The 25,351-nt window shown below is 35.2% G+C and overlaps 1 protein-coding gene across 4 annotated transcripts in view; it reads left to right on the plus strand.

The window, feature by feature from the left end:
* The window catches only part of FHL2 (four and a half LIM domains 2), a 97,869-nt gene extending 73,834 nt beyond the window's left edge, over window positions 1–24,035 (plus strand). For all 4 annotated transcript variants that reach the window (XM_074192187.1, XM_074192186.1, XM_074192189.1 and 1 more), the window contains 4 exons: window positions 4,500–4,674; window positions 13,683–13,852; window positions 17,937–18,123; window positions 23,234–24,035. In XM_074192187.1, the coding sequence (XP_074048288.1) occupies window positions 4,500–4,674; window positions 13,683–13,852; window positions 17,937–18,123; window positions 23,234–23,385 (684 nt within the window). In that variant the 3' untranslated portion in view covers window positions 23,386–24,035. The remainder of the gene's footprint in view (window positions 1–4,499; window positions 4,675–13,682; window positions 13,853–17,936; window positions 18,124–23,233) is intronic.
* Window positions 24,036–25,351: the final 1,316 nt, after the last annotated feature.

A 25,351-nucleotide genomic window follows, 5' to 3' on the forward strand; every position in this document is an offset into this window, starting at 1 on the left:
CTCTATCTACTGTACAACCAGGTTCTCCTTTCTATTAATATTTATGTGATGAAATGAAAGAATAAGGAAAAGTTATGAGGTAAGAATACCAGATGAACTGTCAGTTGGGGGAAATTAAATTAGCAATACAAGCAGCAGAGCTATAATTAACATCCTCTTCCCTTGAGGCAGAAAAGAGTTGAGTAGAATAAGAAGGCAGCTCAGAGGATAGTCCAGTGGTGAAATGGGGTAGGGTCAGAAGCACAGAGAACAGTCTGAAAAAAAAAAAAAACATTCCTAGGACCCTGAGGAGTCTGAAGGGGAGAGAGGCTTCTGATAATCTCTGGGAAAATGGAGAAAAGCATATTCCCTAATATTAGAATCCTAAAGTAAAACCTCTATTTACCATGTTTTTCTTATAACTAAAACATATATGGTCATGGACTTCACCCATAGTCATACTGCCTCAGAAATATTGGTTGCTTGGGTCCGTTCTGCATGACTAACCTCAAAGGGTAGTATTTCACAATTGGCATTCACCAATTAAAAAGTAATACTAGGATGAGGGGAAAGAACTTAGCATGTTCAACTTGAATAAATAATGAGTGTGACATACAGATACATTAAAAGTACAGCAAGAGTATTGAAGAGCAGAGAGATGAACTCAGTTAATTTGCCTGATATTTAAAGCTGATAGAACATGTGCTATCAGAGGCCAGAAAGAAGGCCAAAATTGTATATGTGTGTGTCTACTGTGTCTCTCATCTGTTATCATCTTTTTTTTAATGGCTCAAGAGAAGGAAATGGAAAAAGCAGAGACCAAGGAAAGACCAAATGGGCTTTCCAAAAATTCATTCATATTCAGAAGTCTATACCTATAGAATACATAGTCAGCTATAGAATACACAGAAAGCTATCATTTAGTTTTTGTTTTCCCCCTCACACCATGAATCTGAATCAGATTTTGATTGCTGTCTAAAAAAATCTACATAAAAATGAATAATTAAACACTAGGTAACAGGGGGGAAAAGCCACATACTAATCTCACCCAGAAAATCAAATAGCAAAGTTGGGAGATGGGGAGGTGGGAAGGATTGTAGTTGAGACAAAGAGAAAAAAAAAGGAAAAAAATAACAAGAAATATGTGTTTGCTTTTCATATCATGAAAGATAATAATAAAGATATCCTGTCATTCCATTTTCTAGAATACCAATGTCAGAGTTTTAAACAAACAAAAAACAACTCCTTCCAATTGGATCTAACTTGCATTTTTCTATTAAAAGATTTTTAAAAATTGCTCCCTTGAGATGATTTTTTTTCAACTTCCTTTGTTGGGAGGGGAATGATTTGAATGAATTGTTGTAAAATACAATGCTGAAAGGTTTGAGATTTCGGTTGTTTCAGAACTTTGGAATGGTACAAAACAGAGTTTATTACCTGGAATCATTCTGAAAAAAAGAAAAGGGAAATATGAACATGCTGATAATGTGCCTATAAAAGAAAATACCTATAAGGATCTTTCTAAACTCATGGTTTAGATGAGGGCTGGACCCAACCTGTCAGAAAGCTCTTCTGAGTAAATAGATATCTCTTGATATGTTATGGTCAACAACTGTAAATTGTGACTATTGAAGGAGTTTGTATTCATCTCCATTTGGCAAAATACTACAATTTATCATGATGCTCCGAATTGCTTGCCCAGAATGGTTTTTCTCCTTCTGTTTTGCTTGTGGTAAGATGTACAAGGATCAGGTGCTTCATTCACCATGTTTTCTTTCTAGTTATCATGATACTTGATACTTTTATCAATCTCAAAAGAACCCAAGGCCTGCAGGGGATAAATGAACTGCACAAGAAGACTCATCTAGCAATAAACATTTAAGTGCTTTAAATGTACCAGGAATTGTCCAAGGTGCTGGGGTGTCAAATAGAAATTCGAAACAGTCCCTGCCTTAAGGAGTTTAAATCCTACTAGAAATGTTACAGTATGTTTAAAGATAAAAAAGATAAAGAATATATACAAAATAAGAACAAAGTGATTTGGAAGTGGGGCATCAACATCTATGGAGATAATCAAAAAAGGCTGTTGTTCATCCTTCATTCTTGATGAGGACCAATGACATCTCTTGAAAGGGATCATTCTAGGGCTGAGTCTTGAAGGGATTTAGGGGTCCCAAGAGGTGAAAGTGAGGAAGGAGAAGCATTTCAGGCAGGAAGAATAGCTTTTGCAAAGATTCAGAGACATCATGAAAACAAATGCCTACAAAAATTCTTTGGCACATATTTATGTCATTTTATCAAATTTCTTCCAACTGTTGGGTAAAAGAGGTTTCCAACCAAAGTGGGAAGAAGAAAAATGTGAAAATTAAGACTGGAATTAGGCTTATCATTTCAGATATTACATAAAATTGTTGAGTAATGTAATTGATATGTTGATTTTTTTTAGTACAGATCTATGATTTTATTAACTTAACTTCATATCTTATGGGAAACAATGCAGCCTGATAGTCATCTATCATTTATAATATTAGAATTGCCTGGAGGCATGGAAAGTTTAAGTAATTTGTTAAGGGTTGCATAGCTAGCAAATATCAAAAATAAGAGTTGAACTCAGATCTTTTTGACTCCAAGCCCAGGGTGCCACATTTCATAAGGATCAAGAAAGGAGATAGATAATTTCTGATTCTCCTTGAAATTTCTCCTATCCATGTGGATTGTACCTGTTCTTTAATTTAGAGTCTGAGTAAGTTACCTGACCTCACTGAGAAATAAAATGTCTTTCCCACAGTAATACAGATTTGGTTCACACTTCCTGATGTCACATCTTTATCCAGGACCTCACACTGCAATAACAATTAAATACATCATTTATTTGAGAAGTGTAAACATTTTTCAGATTGCTTGAACTAAACCAAATTGTAAGTGAAAAGCAAACCAATTGACTTTAGTGTGGTTTACCTCAATCAAAAATCTGTTATTTCTTTGATAAATGCACTTAGGATCAATGCTGATCCTCACATTTTCATGCCTACCTAGGTAGTTTTCATGATCTTTTAGAACTGAAAAAATATATTAACTTGATGGTCAAAACTCTGTAAATAAGCCTCTGGTTTGGTATATAGATAAGAAAAAATTAATTAATTTATGGATTTGGTTTAGTTTTCATCTCAGTAAGGTAGTTCTGATCTGATTTGTGATCCATAGCCTCATTCAAATTCATATTCTGGTCTTCAATTCAGTACAATTCAACACTCTACATATTAGTATTTCCTTCGTTACCCTGCCTCAAACCCAGCAATTCATACATTTAGAACTAGAAAAGACTTCAGGGGCCAGCTAAATCATTTTAGGAGGATTTGAGGAAACTGAGGCTGAGGGAAGTTATGTAGTGTCAGAGGCTGGATTTAAATCCTGGTTCTCTTAATCCAGAGACAATCCTCCTTTTCACATAACTTCACCTTTTCTCCTTCTGAGAGAGGTAGGGTAAGTAGATTGTTTTGGCATACAACTTCTAGCATATGTCTATTTCTCAACAGGCTTCCTGTTAACAATTTTAAGTTACAGAAATACCTTGAGAAGGATATTTTTGACAGGCAGCCTTCATTTCACAGTCCCACTGCCTAGGAAGCAGAATTCATCATGGAGAGAAGTTGCTACTAGTTCATAATTCTGTCTCTCTTCTTCAGTAATAAATAGGTTTCTAGTCGGTTGTGAATAAAAACCCAAAGGGAAAAATAATGTAAAAAATATCAATCATAAGGAAGATACAACACAATTGGATCTAATTTTTGGATTATGCATTAGCTCCTTCAAGACATTGCCATACAATTTTAGTAAATTACCTTCATTTTTTGTCCCAAAGAGTTTTAATGATCCTCCCAAATATGAAAAATGTATTCTTAATTGTCAGTCTGCATCGGGGGTGTTATCCATCATGAAGACTGATACATTATGGTTGCTAAAAAATGAGGCTCCTAAGTGAAATATTGCTTGTTTTTCTAAGCATCATAAAAATCCAACTGAGATGCTATTTTATTTTTAAATTTTAATTTTTTTTCAATTAGCAACCATTTATTTTCTCTTCTTTTCCCATGTTAAAAAATGAAAAATAAAGCACGCCCATGTAATAAATTAGCATAATGCAGAAAAATAAATTCTGTATTGAGAATGTCCCAAAAAATGGATGTTTCATTCTGCATCTTAAACCCATTACTTCTCTGTCGGTGGGTGTCTAGTATCCTTCATCATTGATACCTTGGAATGGATTTGGTCATTGTCCTGAAGGTGCTATTTTAAATGAACACTAAAAAGGAATAATTTTACTCTATTTTCAGTAGTCAGGCAGGGCAAATTTCCAAAAAAAAACCCCAATATTTCTCCTGAAATTGGATATTTATTGTTTTACTATGCAGGTCTCACTGATACCCCAATTGGGAATTGTGCCCAGATATCTTTAAATTTCCTTGATTCTTAATTCTGCTAAATATTCACCATTTTCTTTGTGGTTTGGGATTCTGCAGGATCTGTCCTATAAGGATCGTCACTGGCATGAGAGCTGTTTTCACTGCTTCCAATGCAAGAATTCTCTGGTGGACAAGCCTTTTGCTGCCAAAGATGAACATCTCCTTTGTACTGAATGCTACTCCAATGAGTACTCTTCCAAATGCTCAGAGTGCAAGAAGACAATCATGCCAGGTCAGAACTTGTTGCTTTCTATGTAAGAAAAGGGATTAAATTAATAGTCCTACTAATCCTAAAATTTTACCCTTATGTGAAAGTAGCCTTGATCTTCCATTTGCATCGCCTTTGGTCCAGAGCTATGTACTGATTGACTAGTTACACCTTTTGTGTACAGTCTTTGATTACAGAGATGTAGTTAAAGTACACATAAAGTACACATAAAATACATGAGGTCATTCTCTTTAGAAACAGTACTTTTATAATGAATGTATGCTTTGCATATATATCTGAAAGAATGATCATATCAAGTAACTAACTGCGGAGCACAAGTCATCTAAATACATCTTCATCATAAATGTACAAGTTATTTTTTTCTTTTACCTTCCACCAACAATTTGTTGATGAGGAAGAAAGTAGTTTGAGAGTGGTCAGGGTAGAAGAGGCTGAAAGCATTGGTTACAGGTAGATGGAGGTAACTCTTCCCCCCCCCCAGATCATTATTATTGTATGAGAGCCAGATCCAAAGCCAAGAAGAATAGTTTCAAATACTGCTCCTAACACACAGAATGGTTTCATGACTCTGAACAAGTCAGTTAACATCCCAGTGCACTAGGCGAGTCACTAAGACTGTTGGAGAGAACATGTCAGTGTGAATTGGTAGAGGGAGTTGGAGTTTGCTACACAAATGAAACTGCAGTCCCTATCACCACCTCTATATAATTTATACCAAAATGCTAGATTTTCAGAGCAAATTTTGTAAAACTTTAGAACTATGAGGAGGCTTGAGAAATCATCTCATCTTTCCTACTACCTTTGGTCAACAGGCATCAAAATTAAGATAAAAAATAAATCAGACATGATCTGAGGGAACTCTTTAATTACCAGACTAGAGAAACTCCCATGAAGGTAGACTTTGGTTCTTTACTGAGGGACATGCAAAGATAGCCCAGGGAACTGCTGATTGGATCCCATTGGCTAGGGGGTTGAGGTAAAGATAATTAATAACTGATGATGGGGGGGTTGGGATCAGAGAAGACAGGTGATTGCTAAATCAATCTTCTCTCCCCTCTTTGATCTACAAAAACAAGGAGAAAATCCTCTATTCTCTTACTGAAAATCTAAGGGAGGGAAAATTTTCTTGAATTGCAAAGGAGAGCATAATCATTTCCACAACTCTTATAGACTCAGTTCAGGGAGGATGTTTCTTCAATAAGAGTCTGAACCCTCTGACACTTGACCACATATTGTTGACTCAATTCCCCACACCCGATGGTGAACCCATCAAGAGTTTCCTGTGAAAGTCTCTGAGCAAGTAGTCAAGAAGTTTCATTAGAATTCACCAATTCAGAGGTTCCTTGATAAGTTCTTAGAACAGGAAGAAATTTTACTATGCCAAACAACATTGAGAGCTTTTACAATCTCTCTTTAAAACTCAATCTAAAATAGAATAATTTATCAATGTCATTTAATTCTCATTATTCTAATCTGAGGCCCTATCTCAAAAGCTTAAAGTAACTTCCTCTTAATATGTGAAACCAAAAAGAGAAAAAATAATTTCTATTATTCACAGTATGAAAAATTTAGGCTTTCTGTTTTCTAAAGGAGAAAAGGGAAGGCAGATCTCTTCCTGGATTTTACAAACTATTGAAAGGAGAGAAATCCTATTTGGAAACTAATCTCATAATGATATTCCCCTAGACAGGCATTCATTTGGTTCTAACCTTTTAAAAATAGTTTTTCTCAGACTAAATCAAACAGACTTCCATGTGGAAGAGATTTGCTTTCAAACACTCATCTAACAAATAAGTGGGTTTTTTTTCATTATTTCCCAAAAATAGCCAGGTAGAGCCAGAATGTCTGTATCATATTTGTAGAAATATTTGAGGTTTTGCAAGCAGTTATAGTTAGTGTTTAGTGTACTAGCAAAATAGAATTAAAAGTATTTATGTATTTTCAGGCTGTTTCCAAAATGAAACTTTTTACTTACAGATTCAGTTCAAGGTTATTTGAATTTTCATTCAGTTTTTCCATTTCCTAACAGCAAAAAAGGGAATTGGAACCCTTTAATTAGGATTTCTTGGCATATTTACTTTAAATCTAATCCAACATTTTCTGAATGTGATCATCACTATGAGTACTATTAAAAATTGATGAACATTTATGTAGTGCTTACTAGAAGCAAGACATTATGCTGGATACTAGAAATGCAAAAAGGTCTATGAGGTAGAGGTCTCTACCCTCAAGGAATAATTAATTATCTAGTTTTTCTTAGTAAGTGCTATCTCTCATCTATTCATAATCTTTATCCCCATGTTATATACCCCTCAACCCTCCCCAAAAGAATGTAAAATCCCTTGGGGGGGAAGGAAAAAGGTTCAGTCATATTTTTTTTTTCCTTGACCAGCTCTTCAAGAATCCATTTGAGGTTTTCTTAGCAAAGATACTGGAGTGGTTTGGTATTTCCTTCTCCAGCTCATTTTTCAGATGAGACAACTGAGGCAAGCAGGGTTAAGTGACCTGCCCAGGGTCATATAGTGAGGCCACATTTGAACTCAAGAAATCTTCCTGATTCCAGGCCTGGAGCTGCCCTTGATAGCCTCTAAGGACAGAGGACTCTTGCTATTTTTGTTTGTTTGTTTTTGTTGCTCTAGCACATAGTAGATACTTTATATCTATAAAGTTGGGTTAGGCTACACTGAAAGTTGCAGAGCAGGTGATTCTTTTGCACTGGTAGAAGGAGTTCTTTACCTAAAGCTCCTTATAACAATGAAATCACAAGTTTGTTAAAATAAAATTAATAATAATAACACTATGTGAGCAGCATGCCACAAGGAATAAAGCAAACCTTAGAGTTAGGAAGAGGAGGGATTAAATTCTATATCTGTCACACACTAACCATGTGGCTATAGGTAAGTCTTTTAAACTCAGAATCTCAGGTGACTTTTTAAAACTGGTTATAGAGAAATTGTTGAGGAGATTCCCTAGACAAATAAACACACACACACACACACACTAGAATGCGCTGGATGCCAGTAAATATTTAACAACAATATTTGATCCCTCCACCCAAATATATATATATATATATATATATATATATATATATATATATATATATACTTTTAAATTTAGTCTAAATTATTAACATTTTCCACTTCATTTTCTTAAGTCTAGACAATCAACAAAATAATAAATCAAGACCTGTTGCATTGTTTGTCACTTTTCGAGGTGTAAATATATTAAAAACTTAACAACTGGAATTCACCACAACAGTTTGAGTTGACTGGTTCCCCTCTGGATGAAAGATTCCTTACCTCAAAGATAGCTTTATTTTGAGCTTGGATAACTGGGAAAATGAGATATTTCTTTCTATGCCTAAGACAGTATTTCTTACATAGTATTTATTTGGCAATTGTTTTGGGGACAGATCAATGAAGAACAGAGCTTTTGTTAAAATGTAAGGCAAGAGGGGCAGCTAGGTGGCCCAGTGGATAGAGCACCGGCCCTGGAGTCAGGAGGACCTGAGTTCAAATCCAGCCTCAGACACTTAATAATTACCTAGCTGTGTAGCCTTGGGCAAGCCACTTAACCCCATTTGCCTTGAAAAAAAACTAAAAAAAAATTTAAGGCAAGAAAGTGAAGTAGATTAGGAAAACATTGTACATAGTAATAGTAATACTGTACATGATGATCAATTATAAATGATCTAATTATTCCCAATAATACCATGATCCAGGATAAATCCAAAAGACTCAAAAGGAAAATTGTTAGTCACGTTCAGAGAAAAAAATGATGGAGTCTGAAAACATAATGAAGCATACTATTTTTCACTTTGTTTATTTTTCTTTTGGTCTGTTTTTTCTTTCACTACAAGACTAATTTAGAAATGTGATTTACATTATTGCATATATATGTGTGTGTGTGTTTATATATTACACATATATACATATATATATACACACATATATAAAACCTATATCAAATTACTTACCATCTTAGGGTAATGGAAAGTAAGGGGAAAGGGAGAACATTTACAATTCAAAATTTTCAAATTAATATTAAATTTGCCTTTACATGTATTTAGAATTTAAAGTAAAAGGGGTAAACTGAGGCCAGATTACAGCAGACTATGCTGGGAAAATTATGTTTTATTTTGTAGGTAGTAGAAAGCCACTGAAGGTATAACTGAAAGACAAAGATGACTTCTACAAAAAATTAATCAGGTGTGGTGTATATAATAAATGAGAGAGGTTAAGATGCTGAAAGCATTTGGAAATTATCACAGCCATGTAAAAATGAGAATTGTGAGGGCCTGGGTTGAGTTAATGGAAGTAGGAATACAAAACTGAGAAAAAAATAAAGTAATTATTTCTAAATTTGCTAGGTGTGGTTAGAGAAGATGGAAAAACGGAGAATAATTTGAAGATATATATAAACCTAGATGACTAGGTGAATGCTTATACTCCTAAGAGAAATAGAAAATCCAGAGAAGCAAGGGAGAAAAAATAGTTCTGTTTTCAGATCTGTTGAGTTTGACAAGATGGCAAGAAATCTAAATGAGGATGCACAAGAAACAAGTTAAAATGTCAAACTGGAAGACAGAAAAAAATGAAGGTTGAAAAATACAATTTTGGGAGTTGTCTGTATCTATGGAGGTGATAGCTGAGGCTATTAGAGTGGTTAAAATCTCAAAGGAAAAGGGTTTAAGGGAGAGTTATTTGTTTAGTGCTGACAGTATATTGTACACACCATAAGATAGAAAGAAAAGTTATTTCTTGCCTGAAGTTATTACTAATCACCCTCAAGATTGTGCTTAGAAGGCTTACAAAATGCTTTCCTTAGAACCTAACTAAAGTCTCAGAATTAGTCAGGATTGGGTTGCAAGCCCAGCCTCCTGAGTACAAGCAGGGGGTCCTTTCTATTAGACCATACCTCTTCTCTAATTCTTATTGGGGGAAATGGTTCATACATAAGATGGTCCAGCCCAGAAGGCATCTGAATATTTAAATCATAGAATTCAAGAACTGGATGGGCCTAAATGGTTATTGTTTTCTAACTCCTTCATTTTACAAATTAACATGCTTTTTGACCAAATTTTTACAAAAGAGGAAACTGAGGGCCAAAATGTTTAAGTGACATAGTAGGTTATGATTAGAATCAGGACTGGGTCACAGTCCTCTGACTCCTAGTCAATTGTTCTAGAATATGATTTCAGGATCCTTGAAATCCTTTGGTGATCAGTTAGAATATATAAAACAGGAAAAATGTTCATTTGGAATGTGGGCAGGATTGCTAATGTTCTCATCTTTATGATAAATGAGAATCAGCTGCAAAGTCAGTATTTATTATATAGGGTAAATAAATATGTACAACATAAAATCTGCTTCCATCAATTCTTTTGGAATTCAAATGCATTTTCTTTATAGAGAATTTTTTAGAACTATGGGAATAGTTGCTGATCTGACTTGGATTTCCATGCTAAGACTTTCATGGAAACAAAGAGAAACAAAACAAAACTCATTATTTGGATTATAACAATAATAATGATGATGATGATGGCATTAGGAAAATTTGTATTGGGAGTCAGGAGGTCAGGATTATAATCTCAGTTCTATCACTAAATATTAGGCAAGTCATTTTCAGCATGTGAGGCCAGAGTGGGACTAGCTCTGCTAGTAAAAATTTCCACTTCCCTCGGCAACGAGTTCAGTTCCTTCAACATCAAATTTCCTATCTGTAAATTGAGGCAAGAGAGAAAAATAAGAAAGTGTAGATAGCACAGTAATAGGGATACACCCACACATACACAAACACACATACCCAAAACACAATATGATACAGGAGAGACTGTAGAACTACTCACCTCCTATTGTACTCTCTACCATGGAGATAATCTTCAACCTCAGAAGGATAGACAAAACATGTTAAGAGAAACATGAAACAAGATGGGTCCTAACCTTAACTTGAAAGTACAATGATATAGAACTGTTTTTCTTTCAAGGATCATTTGGATATTTATATTATTCACTGGTCATACAAAACTATCAATTTTAAAATTAGTCTGCTCTATTTGGTCACCCCAAAAGTTCCTAGATGTATTGGATTTTGAGTCCTGCTAGTAGTTACTATGGTATCACCAAACCAAATGACTTTGTGGGTTGGACATTCCCCAACCCTGGTGTAGAGGATAGAATGTTAGACTAGGAGTCAGCAAGACCTAGGTTCAGATCTCATTTCTGATACTGTGATTGTAAGCAAATCACTTAATCTCTGAGTCTCAGTTTCATCATTTGTAAAATGAAGAAATTGGACCAGATGAACTCTAAGATCCTTTCCTATATCTTTGATCCTATGACCTTGTCCAAAGGATTTGCATTAAATTACTGAAAAACCTTAGAGACGTCACTAGGAGCCATTGTGACTTTAGAGATCAGGGAGAATGAGAAAATGTAAAAGGCCTGGAGATAGACAAACATTATTCTGGTTTTTCTAAAAGGGAGGAAAAGTGGATCCTTCAGATGATGCCATAATGTGCTTGACTTTATTTTCTGGCAGAATTCTAGAATATATTATTAAAAATGTGTGTGCCCTGTTAGGGAAAGTTGAGGCAAGGAGCCACTAAGCTGGCAAAGGGCAGGCAATCAGGCCTACAATGGAAATGGAGCAGGTCAAAATTTTCATACAGATCAGCAGTAGGGTAAGGTCCAAGGATGATGACTGAAATTCTAGACTGAGTGAGATTGAGAGACCGCCAAATAACAAACAAAACAAAATAAAAAAAAGATTTGTTAAAATTAGAAAGCAAGAATAAATTTTATCAATAATGTTCCATTCCAAAATAACTTCATTTTTCTTTTTTGGCAGGCTTAACTAGACTTAGGAGAATGCCCAAGATATAATATACTGGTATTTCAACATAACATTTGACAAAATCCCTCATAATATTTCTGGTAAACAAAGGTAGAAAGCAATGGGAAGATTGTGTACATAGGTAGATTCAGAGGTGATTGAAAAACTGTATAAAAATATTTATTAATGGATTTTTGTCAGCCTGGAGAGGAAGTGTCTAGTGGAATGCCCCCAATAGATGTCTTCTTGGCACTGTTTTGTTCAACATATTGTCTGTAATTTGGATAAAAGGTATATATATATATATATATATATATATATATATATATATATATATATTCTACATATTACATATATAATATATATATATTATATGTGGCCTATTTGTGAGTCACATGGAGCTGGAAAGGATAGCTTATAGGTTGGGTGAAAGAATTAGTTAAAAAAAAACCTTGGCTGATTGGAATCATTATTTGGAATCTGATAAAACACCATTTAATAGAGATAAGTATACAATCCTTGACTTGGGTTAAAAAATAATACATGAGTATGATGAATTTTAGTGGATTTCGAGCTCAAATAATTCATCAGTGTGATGTGGCAAATCCAAAATTAAAAGGGCTCTTGATCCATATTAACAAAAGTATAGTATCAACAATTATTGAAGTAATAGTATCATCACATTCTATTTTGATCACATCACATCTTTTAATGTTAGTATGGTAGTATGGTGTTCAATTTTTGGTCTTTATTTTAAGAATGATAATGACAAGTTGGAGCACAGAAGACAAAAGTGTCTTTTCCTTTGACTTTTCCAATCCATTCTTCATACAGCTATCAAAATCATATCCTAGGGCACAGTTCTGAACTTGGCACTCCTTTGCTCAAAGCTTTCCTCAGTTTGGCAATTAGGCTCTCTACAATCTGACCCTACCTTTCTAGTTTTATCTAGCATTGTGTCCCTTTATATGCCTTTATTCTAACCAAACTTGGTACTCTGACTTGGTCAGTCTCACAAATATTTGTTCTCTATCTCTGCCTCTCCTTCCATAAATATTTCTCTCTCTCTCTCTCTCTCTCTCTCTCTCTCTCTCTCTCTCTCTCTCTCTCTCTCTCTCTCTCTCTCTCTGTCTTCCTCTCCCATTCATTTCACTTTGCCCAAGGAACTGAGCTAGGTGGCTGGGACAGAAAAACAAAATTGAGCCAGTCCTTGCCTTCAAGGAGCTTGGGGCTGTACTCTACCAAAAACAGAATCTGAGAGAAGCTAAGTGATTTGCCCGAGGTGACACAGGTATTAAGTGGGGGTCAGGATCCTCTTTCTCTTTTACAATGATACCTATCTTTTTTTAATCTTATATTTTATTGATATCTTTTTATAGCATCACATTGCTCTACAAACTCATACCTTGTTTCCCTATTGAATACAGAATCCCTTACATCAAAGATAAAAAAAAAAATTCAGAAAAACTAACCAACACATCAGTTGTATCTGGAATCACATGCAACATTCATAGCCATAGCCCCTCAACTCTGTAAACCCCCTACCCCTGGCCCTTTTTTTTAAGAAGTAAAATTTTTAGCTATTTTTTACAGGCTCTTTCTTAGTAATCTTATGAGATGCATCAAGTGAAATTTTTAAAACTACAGAAGACACCAATTATTAAGATCTTCTGTTTTGGAGTATCTGACACATCACAGTTTAAACTATGAACAGATATCACAACTTGGTTTAAATACCTAATTTATAGAGTAGTAATACCAAATTCAAATAGAAACAGACCACTTAAGTGTTCAAAAGGAACCCTGCAGTGGTATACTGACTTAGGTTTTAAAATCCACATATTAATATGCATTTTTGTATTTTTGTTAAATATTTCCTATTACATTCAAATCTGGTTGTCCTGTACTCTGGAGTTTTACAGGCAGTAACACAGACTGTGGCCTGGTGTTTGAAACCTATGAGATAATATAGCCATATGCTCATAGAATCCTGGACTCCTCAGAAAGTAGCACAGATACATTTATTGACAGCTCAAGCTATGTTGTTGGGGCACATATGTACTGTTGATGTGATACTTGCATCAGTGAATCTTTCACCTTAAAAACTCAATATTCCAGGCTGTGCATCATTTTATGTAAAAAAATAATAATTTTGTCCTTGTTTCTGGTGGCAGGTACCCGCAAGATGGAATACCGGGGCAACAGCTGGCATGAGACTTGCTTCATCTGTCATCGATGCCAGCAACCAATTGGAACCAAGAGCTTCATTCCAAAGGATGATCAGAACTTCTGTGTGCCCTGCTATGAGAAGCAATTTGCCATGCAGTGCGTTCAATGCAAGAAGGTATCTTTTATTCAGATTGCTCTGGCATTCTTCTTGGTATTCTGAACTTATTTTTGTGATTTTTGGCCTTTAACCCCATATAGCATGAATAGCACACCCTGACTTTCTTTCCATTCCACAATATTGCTAATTAATTAGATCCACCCTCATTTAAAGTTCTCTAGAACTCTGGCATATATCATGAAGTTAAAAAAGGTTTTATCTCTACCTCTACTATACTGTAATATACCTCTATTTCCTTGGAGGAAAACCTTCAAATATTTTTTTGCAAGGCAAATGGGGTTAAGTGACTTGCCCAAGGCCACACAGATAATTATTGCATGTCTAAGGCTGGATTTGAACTCAGGCACTCCTAACTCCAGGGTCAGTGCTCTATCCACCGCGCCACCTAGCCACCCCCAAATATTTTTAACATATATAAATAAATCTTAATTTTGGCCTTTATTTTTCCCATTAGTCCCCTTTGCTATCTGCTATGTATGTGATTTTTTTTTCATGCACTACTCTTCTTCAATGTGAAGGAAAGGAGTTTATGCCTTCTTGATGAGACTTTTTATTTTCTGCCTCCAGTTTCAGTTTCATTCCCTTTTGGTATTGATTAGAGTCTTCTCTTGTTCAAATTTCATTGTTTTTTTAAGAGCTGGAAGGAGTCCTCAGAATCATAATGTAATCAAATTGAATTAACACATGTAAAGTGTTTTGCAAACCTTAGAATGCTAAGTAATGCAAGGTTGTAGTAGTAGTGATGTAGGTGATAGTGATGGTAGTAATAGTAAAAGTAGTAGTAGTAGGGTAGTACTAGTGATAGTTGTAGTAGTGAGTATTAATAGTAGTAGTAGTAGCAGTAGTAGGTAGTAGTAGTAGTAGAAGTAGTAGTAGTAGTAATAGTAGTAATAGTAGAAGTAGTTTAGTAGTTGTAATATTAGTAATAGTTGCAGTAGTAGTCATGATAGTAATAGTTTAGTAGTGGTAATAGTAGTAATAGTAGTAGTAGTAGTAATTAGTAGTAATAATAAGTAATAGTAGTAGTTTAGTAGTAGCAGTATTTGTATAGTAGTAGTAGTTTTAGCAGTAGCAATAGTAATAGTGGTAATAGTAGTTGCAGCAGGCAGCAGTAGCAGCAGCAGCAGCAGTAGTAGTAGTAGTAGTAGTAGTAGTAGTAGTAGTAGTAGTAGTAGCAGTAGTAACAGTGTCCTGATTCAGTAAAAGAATGCTAGACTTTAAATCAAGAAACTTGGGTTTGAGTTCTACCACAGGTCTTAAAGTTATGTGACTATAGAAAAGTCCTTTTACCTTGTTTCATCTGGAAACTGGTCTTCATGATCCCATTTGGGGTTTTCTTGGCAAAAATACTGGAGTGATTTGTCATTTCCTTCTCATTTTACAGATGAGGAAACTCATCTGTCTAGAGTCAGATTTGAACTCAGGAAGATGAGTCTTCCTAACTCCATGCCCAGGACTCTTATCTACCTAGCTTCATCTGGAAATTGGGGCACTGCTTAGCTATTATCTAATCAAAGCTGCTCACTTTTGAGAGGAAAAAATTGAGACCTGGTCACATAGCAGTAGAACCAATGAAAGGAACATTGAATTCAGAGTCTAAAACTGGTTCTACAACTTATTTCCTCCCTTTAAGTGATCTTGGGAAATGGACTTTGATTTCTTCATTCATAAAAAGGATGAAAGACTTAAGGTAGGAGATCTCTAAGGGCCTTCCAAATCTAAAAGTCTATCTTTTAACTTGAGGCCTTCTGAAATCAGGTCCAAGATATATTCAGCTGTGACAGATTGCATCCTTCTCCTAACTTAATTTTCTGCAGATAGATGAATAGATAGATAGATAGATAGATAGATAGATAGATAGACAGATAGATAGATAGATAGATAAATGATAGATGATAGACGGATAGACGGATAAACAGATGGATGGATGGATGGATGGATGGATGGATGGATGGATGGATGGATGAATAGTTTCTTCTAAGAAATGAAAAAACTCATAGATTGTATTCTTAGACTTCTAGATTTTTTTTGCAAGGCAAATGGGCTTAAGTGGCTTACCCAAGGCCACACAGCTAGGTAATTACTAAGTGTCTGAGGCTGGATTTGAACCCAGTTACTCCTGACTCCAAAGCCTGTGCTTTATCCACTACACCACTTAGCTGCCCGACTTCTATGTTTTACTATTCGCAAAGACCCAGGTCTTATGTTCTGGATACTACTAACTTCCTCTTGGTCAAATGTAGAGGCAGAATTTATTTGAAAGTATTACTGCTTGCCTTTATCCTTATCAAAAAAAAAAAATTTGTTTCTTCATTCAAGAGCTCTTTATTCCTGTTTTTCAAGGAATTCTCTTGTTTGAGGGGAAACTACAAATTAATCTTTCAATTTTTCAGTTTATCTCTATTAATTTTTGGCTAAGTCCTACTCCATGCTTTTCTTCTCCGGCAATCAACTTTAGCCAAAGTGCTCTCAATAAAAGGCTTTCCTGCCCTTTTTGTATGTATAGAATCTGTATACAAATTTTCAGTAATTTTCACTTTTAAATCTGCTTTGCCTGACAATCCCCCCCCTTTTTTCCTCTTATTTTTTATTTTTTTGAATTTTACAATTTTCCCCCCAACCTTGCTTCCCTCCCCTACCACCCACAGAAGGCAATTAGTCTGATGTTTCCATGCTATACATTGAGCAAAATTGATTGTTGTTATGGTGTACAATGTTCTTCTAGTCCTGCTCACTTTGCTCAGCATCAGTTCATGCAAGTCTTTCCAGGCTTCTCTGAATTCCCATCCCTTCTGGTTTCTAATAGAACAATAGTGTTCCATAACATACATATACCACAATTTGTCCAGCTATTCGCCAATTGATCAACATTCACTCAATTTCCATTTTTTTTGCCACCACAAACAGGGCTGTTATGAATATTTTTACACGTGATGTTTTTACCCTTTTTTCATGATCTCTTCAGAATACAGACCCAGTAGTGGTATCACTGAATCAAAGGGGAGGCACATTTTTATTGCCCTTTGGGCATAATTCCAAATTGCTCTCCAGAAAGGTTGGATTAGTTCACAGCTCCACCAACAATGTATTAGTGTCGCAAATTTTCCACATCCCTGGTGGCACAGTGGATAAGAGTGCTGGACCTGGAGTTGTAAAGAAGCATTTTTTTCCCCCCGAGTTCAAAACTGATCTCATGTAATTCCAAGTTATGTGGCCCTGAGGAATTCACTCAACCCTGCTTACCTCAGTTTCTTCATCTGTAAAATGAAATGGGGAAGGAAATGGCAAACCACTGCAGTGTCTTTGTCAAGAAAATCCTTAATAGGATCAGAGTCAGACGTGACTGAAAAATAACAATCTTTTAAGGGGACTAGCAATCCCTCTTCTAAGAAAAACCAAAAACCCACAATATTTAAACAAAGTTAAAAAGCTCTTTTATAAAGCTCTTACACTGTTTTCATCACATTCATGAACTTCTTTTTCTAATGAGAGCTGATTCTGGCCTACCTAGAAGTTCCATAAGCAAAAATGTTCTGGAGTCTCCCTTATTTTCTTTCTTTTTTTTTTAAGGTTTTTTGCAAGGCAAATGGGGTTAAGTGGCTTGCCCAAGGCCACACAGCTAGGTAATTATCAAGTGTCTGAGATCGGATTTGAACCCAGGTACTCCTGACTCCAGGGCCAGTGCTTTATCCACTGCGTCACCTAGCCACCCTGAGTCTCCCTTATTTTCACCCTACACCTAACATAGATAAGTTCTCCCCAAAGGCATGTAGATTGATTATACCCTCAAACTACAGATTGTCATATTTCTTCCTAGGGACAAATATTTCAATCGCCATTTTAAAAAAACTAAAGAAACCAGAATCAAAAGGGACTGAATAAAAATGTGAAATGAGACTACAAGAAGAGTGAGGTTTGTGAAACAATCTAATAGGGAAATTTCCAAAAACTTACCTGACTCTAATAGAATCCTGAAAAGCACCAAAAATTGGCAGGTGAGAAAATGTGCCATTCTTGTGAACACACAGGTGATTGTCATTAAGGTGATCCTATTAAAAACCTTAGTTTTGTTTTTTACTAGGCCATCACTACTGGAGGAGTCACTTACAGGGAGCAGCCTTGGCACAAGGAGTGCTTTGTTTGCACAGAGTGCAAGAAGCAGCTGTCAGGACAACGCTTCACTTCCCGGGATGAGGATGCCTACTGCCTCAACTGTTTCTGTAATTTATATGCCAAGAAATGTGCTGGGTGTACCAACCCCATCAGTGGTAAGTGTTTGCTTTAAATTAAGCAGAGAATGTTTACACAGACCAGTTTTTACAAGAGCTTCAAGCTTCAAGTTTGAATGTTGAGCCTTTTATAAAATAAATTTGATTTGGTTCTTTGCCTGAACTTTGCTCATCATAGAGTAGAGGAACAAGAATCTTAGCATGCTTTGTAGCCAGTGTATTCATAATTGAAAGAAATTTTTGAGTTAGTAACAGGAGAAAATAAAGATCTACTTTTTTCCCATCGAGGTTCATAGATTTTTTAAAATCTACCCTTACTATAGGCTAATATTCTGAGGGAAAACTCCAATCCAGCATGTCCCAGAGATTAATATTCAACTTGTCTGGTAACTTCTAATCTTTTAGGTCTTTTGGGGAGTTTACTAAGCTGTATTATATCCTGCCCTACTGTTTATTAACATATGACAAGCACATGAGATAAAAGAAAGCAGATGATTTCAGGCTTGGCAGCCTTGTCTTATTGGGACTCCTGTTCAAGGTCAAGTTGACTTTTTTAATTTAAGGCATGAAATAGTGGATATAGAGTTGACTTTGGAGTCAGAAAAATCTGGGTTCAGGTTTTCCATCATTTGACATATAATTGGCTAAGGGAACAGCTAGTTGGCACAATGGATAGAACACCAGCCCTGGAGTCAGGAGGACTTAGGTTCAAATCCAGACTCAAGACACTTAATACTTACTTAACCATGTAACCTTGGGCAAGTCACTTAACCCCATTGTCTTACAAAACAAAAAAGACATATAATTGACTGTGTGACCCTGTGCAGATCCTTGCACTTCTAAGTGCCCAATGAAACTCTCTGATTAGTAAAGTAGGTACCTATTAGAATGGTGGAAACTTCTCAGATCACAGGACCAGGCCAAAAAAGAAAAAAAAAATCCAGAGCTCATTGAGGACAAACATAATGAAGTTTTGTTTAGTGTTTTTAAATTCCATATCTCTAACAAGGGCTCATTAGTGGCTCAAAAAAATACTTGACTGGTTAACTGGACTAGAATTAACTCATCAAAAGATCAAGTTGGCAGTGTGGCATAGTTGGTAATCAAAGTTAGAAAAATTGTTCATTTGTGAACCATTCTTCATAAAGATATTGGAGTGGTTTGTCATTTCCTTTTCCAGCTCCTCTTACGGAGGAGGAAACTGAGGCAAATGGGTTAAGTTATTTACCTAGGATCGCACAGCTGGTAAGTTAAGTGTCTGAGTTCGGATCTGAACTCAGGACTCCAGCCCCAGCACTCTATCCATTGTGCCATATAGGTTTACAGTCTTGTCTCTAAAACCTAATGGTTGTGTGACCAAACGATTTCTCTGAGCTTTATCATCTGTAAAATAAATATAATTCCTACAATTATATTATCAAATATCACTGACTTGTTGTGAAGTTTAAAAGAGTATCTGTAAAGAGCTTGACAAATTTTTAAAGCATTACATGTGTAGATCATTAGTTTCAAAGTCTTTTTTTAGATTGCAATTTTATATTTAGATAGATCCTTGAGGGCAGGGGTTGTCTTTTGCCTTTTTATAAAAAAAAAATTCCCAGTGCCTGGTACATAGTAGACATATAAGTGTTCATTGATTGATTTTCCTGTGTTACAATGCAAATCAGTGACTGCATATCTTAGTATTGTCCTATAAGCATAAAATGTTAGTCCTAAAAGAGACCTAGAGGTCTACTCCTTTGGTAAATAAGGAAGCTGAGGCCAGGGAAGTAAGGATAACTTTTAGAATTAAACTATAAAGAAAAAGGAATAATGGAATTTATTTTTATTTGAAATTCATCTGCTTTTTTGGATTTGTTTCTTCATCAGACAATAATTTCATGATAATTGGCAATAAAATATTTAATGCACTACAACTTAATAGTCATTACATTGTAGGAATAAATAATCCAGCATTTGAAAGTTTGCAACCTGCTTTACAATAAGAACAAAATCTTTTCTAGACAGAAACTAGTATAATAGAAAATTCCATGAAAAGAGGCAAATTAATTTTCTGAGACCCATGAAAGGGATTTCTGAAGAGTGAATTTCTGACAAACATCAAGAATTTTATCTTGATTGAGAAAAATCCTATTTTAGGGGCATGATTTCTTTTGAAAGATTAGAATTCTCACATTTCTTTTTCTAAAAGGTGATGCTTAATTTACACATGATTACAGACTCCTTCTATGCCTCACAGCTCCTTGGCTATATTCTTTCTATTGAGCTTACTAAGACAAACGTAGTAGGTTTTTTTAATTGAGATAGAAGCTGTATTCTTTTTTCTCAGGGTTTGCCAAGTAACTCCAACTTGTAGAGCATAGCAAATAAAATAATAGCAGAAATTAAGTTTCTCCATAATTTTACAGGTTAGTAGAGTGTTGAAAAGTGGGATGAATTTGGAGTCAGAGACCTCAAGTTCAAAAGTAACTCTCTACCTATATGACCTCTGGGAACTCACCTCTAACTTTTTAGAGTCTCGGTTTCCTTAAATATAAAATGTGGGAACTGAACAAGGAATAATTGAGGCTCATCTGCCCTTCTCCTCTGGTGTCTTACAGGAAAAGTTACCAATGAGAAACCAACCTTACAAAGTACTTTATTTTGCACCTATCTAGTGCATTTATGGTATGATATTGTAGTAGATTCATTTGTTTGTTTTATTCTCAGTTCCCCAAGGGCAGGAAGAACTGCATATTATTCAAACTTTGCTTCTTTTTCACTTATTAATCCATCTAGTCACTGTGGCTCAGTCTATGTACTACACAAAGTAAATATTTAATGCTTTTGTCATCAAATTGAACTCTTGGTTTAGATTTTGTATAACTCATGGGATGGTCTAAATGACATCAAAATAATTCCTACCTATGGTAAGCTAATTTGATTTTCTAGGATAACTCCAATTTCAAGGAAAGAAGGGGGTACTTTTAAGAAAATTTGCAAAAATAATATTTTTCCCTGTGTTCTTGTTTTAGAATACATTTACCTTAAAATTCAAAAATTAATATAATTACTCGATATTTTGATCATTGGGTTTTTGTTGGTTATTCATTATAACTCAATCTAGTTCCTTTTGAGAGATGTCATCCATGAGGTTAAAGGATATATATATATATATATATATATATATATATATATATATATATATATATACACACATATACATATATATGAAAATACTGGTAATGGGAAATGAAGGTAATATTTTATTTAATTTTTTAATTGATGTTTATTGACATCTTTTTTAGATTATCATATTTTCCCCAGTATCCTGGTATGAACCATTTTATATAACAAATAGTATTTTTAAAGATTAAAAAAAGGAAAAAGCAAAATGAAAAGAAAATATATTAATACTTTGAAAAAATTCTAAAAACATATACAATATGGGATAACTACGAACCTCCCATCTCCTCAAAGAGGAAGATTGGGGTAATCCTCTCATATCTCTCATATTAAGACATGCTTATTTTATAATTTTGCAACATTTACTTTTGTTTTTTGCGTAATTGTTCTTTCTTTTTATATTGCTTGCAGTCATTGTCTATATATTGTTTTCTTGACTACTCTTCATTAGTTCATATGAAATGAAGGGGATACAAAAAAAGATATCTATTTTAAAAGTCCATTAAGAAAGAATTGTAGGATTAGAATAATATACTCTAACAGAAGTACACTGGAGGTATAGTGATCAAAATTCAGCTTAAGCAGTTGATACCTGCTTACCTACATACATACAAACATATATATATATATATATATATATATATATATATATATATATATATATATACACACACACACACACACACACACACACACACACACATACATACATACATACCAGTTAGGTGGTGCAGTGGATAGAGTGCTGATCCTGATGTTAGTAAGATTCATCTTCTTGATTTAAAATCTGGCTTTGGATACTTATTAGCTATGTGACCCTGGGCAATTCACTTAACCCTCTTTGCCTCACTTTCCTCATCTATAAAATAAACTAAAGGAAGAAATGGAAAAGTACTCCAGTATCTTTGCCAAGAAAACTTCAGATGGAGACCCAAAGAGTTGGATAAAGCTGAAAACAACTAAACAACCACAATGCTGTGTATGTGTGTGTGTATCTAATCTCATTTTCAGATATGCAAAGTATTTTACATAACCTCATTTGATCCAAATAACAACCCTTGAAGGTATTATTCCCATTTTACAAACAGGAAAAGGCTATTGACAATTGTCTTGCCATATCTTGCCATGACTTCCAAATCATAGGCATCATCCTCTTGATGCCATCAGTGCTCTTAGAGAATGGCACAACAAATAGGGAAACTGAAGCAGGAAGCAGTTAACTAACTTGTTTAGGATCACACAGCAACTTGGCATCTGAGGCAGGATTTGAACATAAGCCTTCTTCACTAAAGGACCAGTGCTCCCTCGACTGTGTTATCTCACTGCCTGTTACTCAGCAACAAGGATCTCATACCATAGACATTACTCAACAGTACTGTTTTTTCTTATTGTAAATATTATTTGGACATCCCCCCCCCAAAAAAAGGGGAACTTTATAATTTCAGCCCCCAGTCAAAATTTTCCTAGAATTTTTTTAATAATCACAAAATGTATGTTCATTTGTAAATTATAGCAGACTGTATTTTTTCCAGATGACATACTGAATTTCAGAACTAGTGGTATCATTGTAGAGTACCTTTGTCTTCATGCCTCTCTCCTTTTCAGTGTTTTTAATGTGGCCTTCCCTCTTTAGAAATGGAAGCTCTGTGAGGGCAGGGATATTGTCTTTCTATTTATATTTGTATTTTCAGTGCTTAGTGCATAGCAAGCAATTAGTAATTATTTGTTGACTAAATTATTTAATTTAATGTACCTCTTAATACTCTTTTCTAATTCTACTATTTTTCTAATGGGATGATTGTTTTAGTCACCAGTAAATCCCCTCAAAGATCTTTGTGGGGAAGAGACAAATAGGAAAAACCAAGCAAACCCTAGTCCCAGCTTCTATAGCCTCTTTAGCAATGGATTCTACTTCACTCTTCAGTCAAGAGGTTGCTTGATATGCCTTAACTCCTTTATCTGATGTAAATTTTTCTTTCACCAGGACTTGGAGGAACAAAGTACATCTCTTTTGAAGAACGTCAGTGGCACAATGACTGCTTCAACTGTAAGAAGTGTTCTCTATCCTTAGTTGGACGTGGCTTCCTCACTGAAAGGGATGATATCCTTTGCCCAGAGTGTGGAAAAGATATTTGAAGCTCAAAAAACAAGGGGAAAGCTGTGCTTGCCAAATACATGCATACATACATACATATATATATATATATATATATATTATATATATATATTATATATATATATTTTTTCCTGAAATATGTCTATGTTGTTTACTAGCTTTAATGAGCTACATGCAGACTTCCTTTGGGGGTTTTGCAGTGAGCTTCACATCTATAAAACTTTTCCCTCCTGGGATGGACTAGTCCAGAGGGAACAGCAATTTTTTTTCTTCTAGCTATAGCAGGGGAAGTGGTCTAAATTTCTGTAACTGAGGCAGGTCCAAGAGTAGATAGATAACTGATCAATATGAGCTAATTTTCTTTCTTTGACTGAATGATTGGTGCAAAGGGATGGTATGGTCAATACATAAAGGAATATACTAGCTGTGGATGAGGTCCATGGACTGTGTGATAAAAGTGTAGAACAAATTTTTGTGGCTTAAAATGTGTATCTGTCAGAACAAAACCCTGTGTCCCACAGTGTGAAATAATGATTTATCACTGAAGACAGGAGTATTGTGTGACAAGCACCTACTGTGTTGCATGTTTAGGTGATTGACTGTGTCAATATTAATTGAAATTGCATCACGCCTTATCTTTTTTCAAAATAATAAAAATTATGTCAGTCAACCTCATATTTCCTTTTTATCTGTTTCTCTCTCAAAATATTTTTGCTTGAAATGTGTAGTTTGATCAAGTTTTCAGGTATTTATTAAATGATGCCAGGCCCGCTAAGGGCACAAGAAAGGCTAAAACAATCCTTGCCCTCAAAGGACACACATTCTAATGGGATGGGTGATAACATGTAAACAACTATGTACATAAAAGACAGATATGGATTAAATTAGTGGGACCAACTTTAAATGGGGCAAACTTGTAGAAGGTAGAGTCAGGAAAAATATTAGGTAGAGAAATGGAGTGTGTGGAGCAGCAAGGATGCCAATGTCACTGAATCATAAGATAAGGTAAAGCATAGAAAGGTGTAAGAAGACTAGAAAAGTAGGAAAAGATCAGGGTGTGAAGGGCTTTAAAAAAACAAAAGAGGATGCAGGAATAAATAAGGTAATAAGGAACTAAGTAGAAGATGAACAAGAAATGGGAAAGACTTCAGGCAGGAAGACTGTCCATATTGTAATAATCCAAGTTGAGGGACAAGAGTCTGTAACAGGGTGATGGCAGTGCCAGGAGAAGAGTGCATATAGGAGAGATGTGACAGTGTTGGCAACAGATTAAGGTGGGGTGAACACAAGTGACAGTGATACCTGAGTTGGTAGTTTGGGTAATTGGGAGGATGGTTTTTACCTTCAACAATAATAGAGAGGTTCAGAAAAGAGGACAGTTTATAAAAAGAGTTAAGTTCATTTTGAGGTATACTGAGTTTATTTTGTCTATAGGACATCTAGTTCAAGATACACAATTGAAGTTTTGGGACTAGAGATCAGAAAGAGTTTAGGACTGAGTAAATCATCTGAATAAAGATGGTCATTGAATATTAGGGTCAGTCTTACCAAAGGAGCTAAAATTGGAGAGAAAAGAAGTGGGCTTTGGGGCTCCCAAGGTTAGCAGGCTTCACCTAGATGACTGAGAAGGACTTAGAAACCACTGACTGAATGAAAAGCCACCTAGGTAGGAAAAGACCTGGGAAATAACAGGGTACCAAAATCTTAAAAAGAAGAGCATGTTAAGGAATACCAAGTGAGTAACAGTTTCAAAGGCTGTATAGAGGTCAAGAAGGTTGAAGGCTGAGAAAAGGTCATAGATTTAGCAATTTAGAAATCATCAGAAACTTTGGAGAAAGCTACTAGTATCAATTAAATAATAGGGTCTGAAGCCAGACTGCAGAAAGTTTAGAAGAGAATGATAGATTGAGAACCTTGAAATGGATTTGAATCAAGAGGCAAATGAAGGGGCAGCTAGGTGGCGCAATGGATAGAGCACCGGCCCTG

The sequence above is a fragment of the Macrotis lagotis genome, chromosome 6 (assembly GCF_037893015.1).
Source record: "Macrotis lagotis isolate mMagLag1 chromosome 6, bilby.v1.9.chrom.fasta, whole genome shotgun sequence".
NCBI classification, from domain to species: domain Eukaryota; kingdom Metazoa; phylum Chordata; class Mammalia; order Peramelemorphia; family Peramelidae; genus Macrotis; species Macrotis lagotis.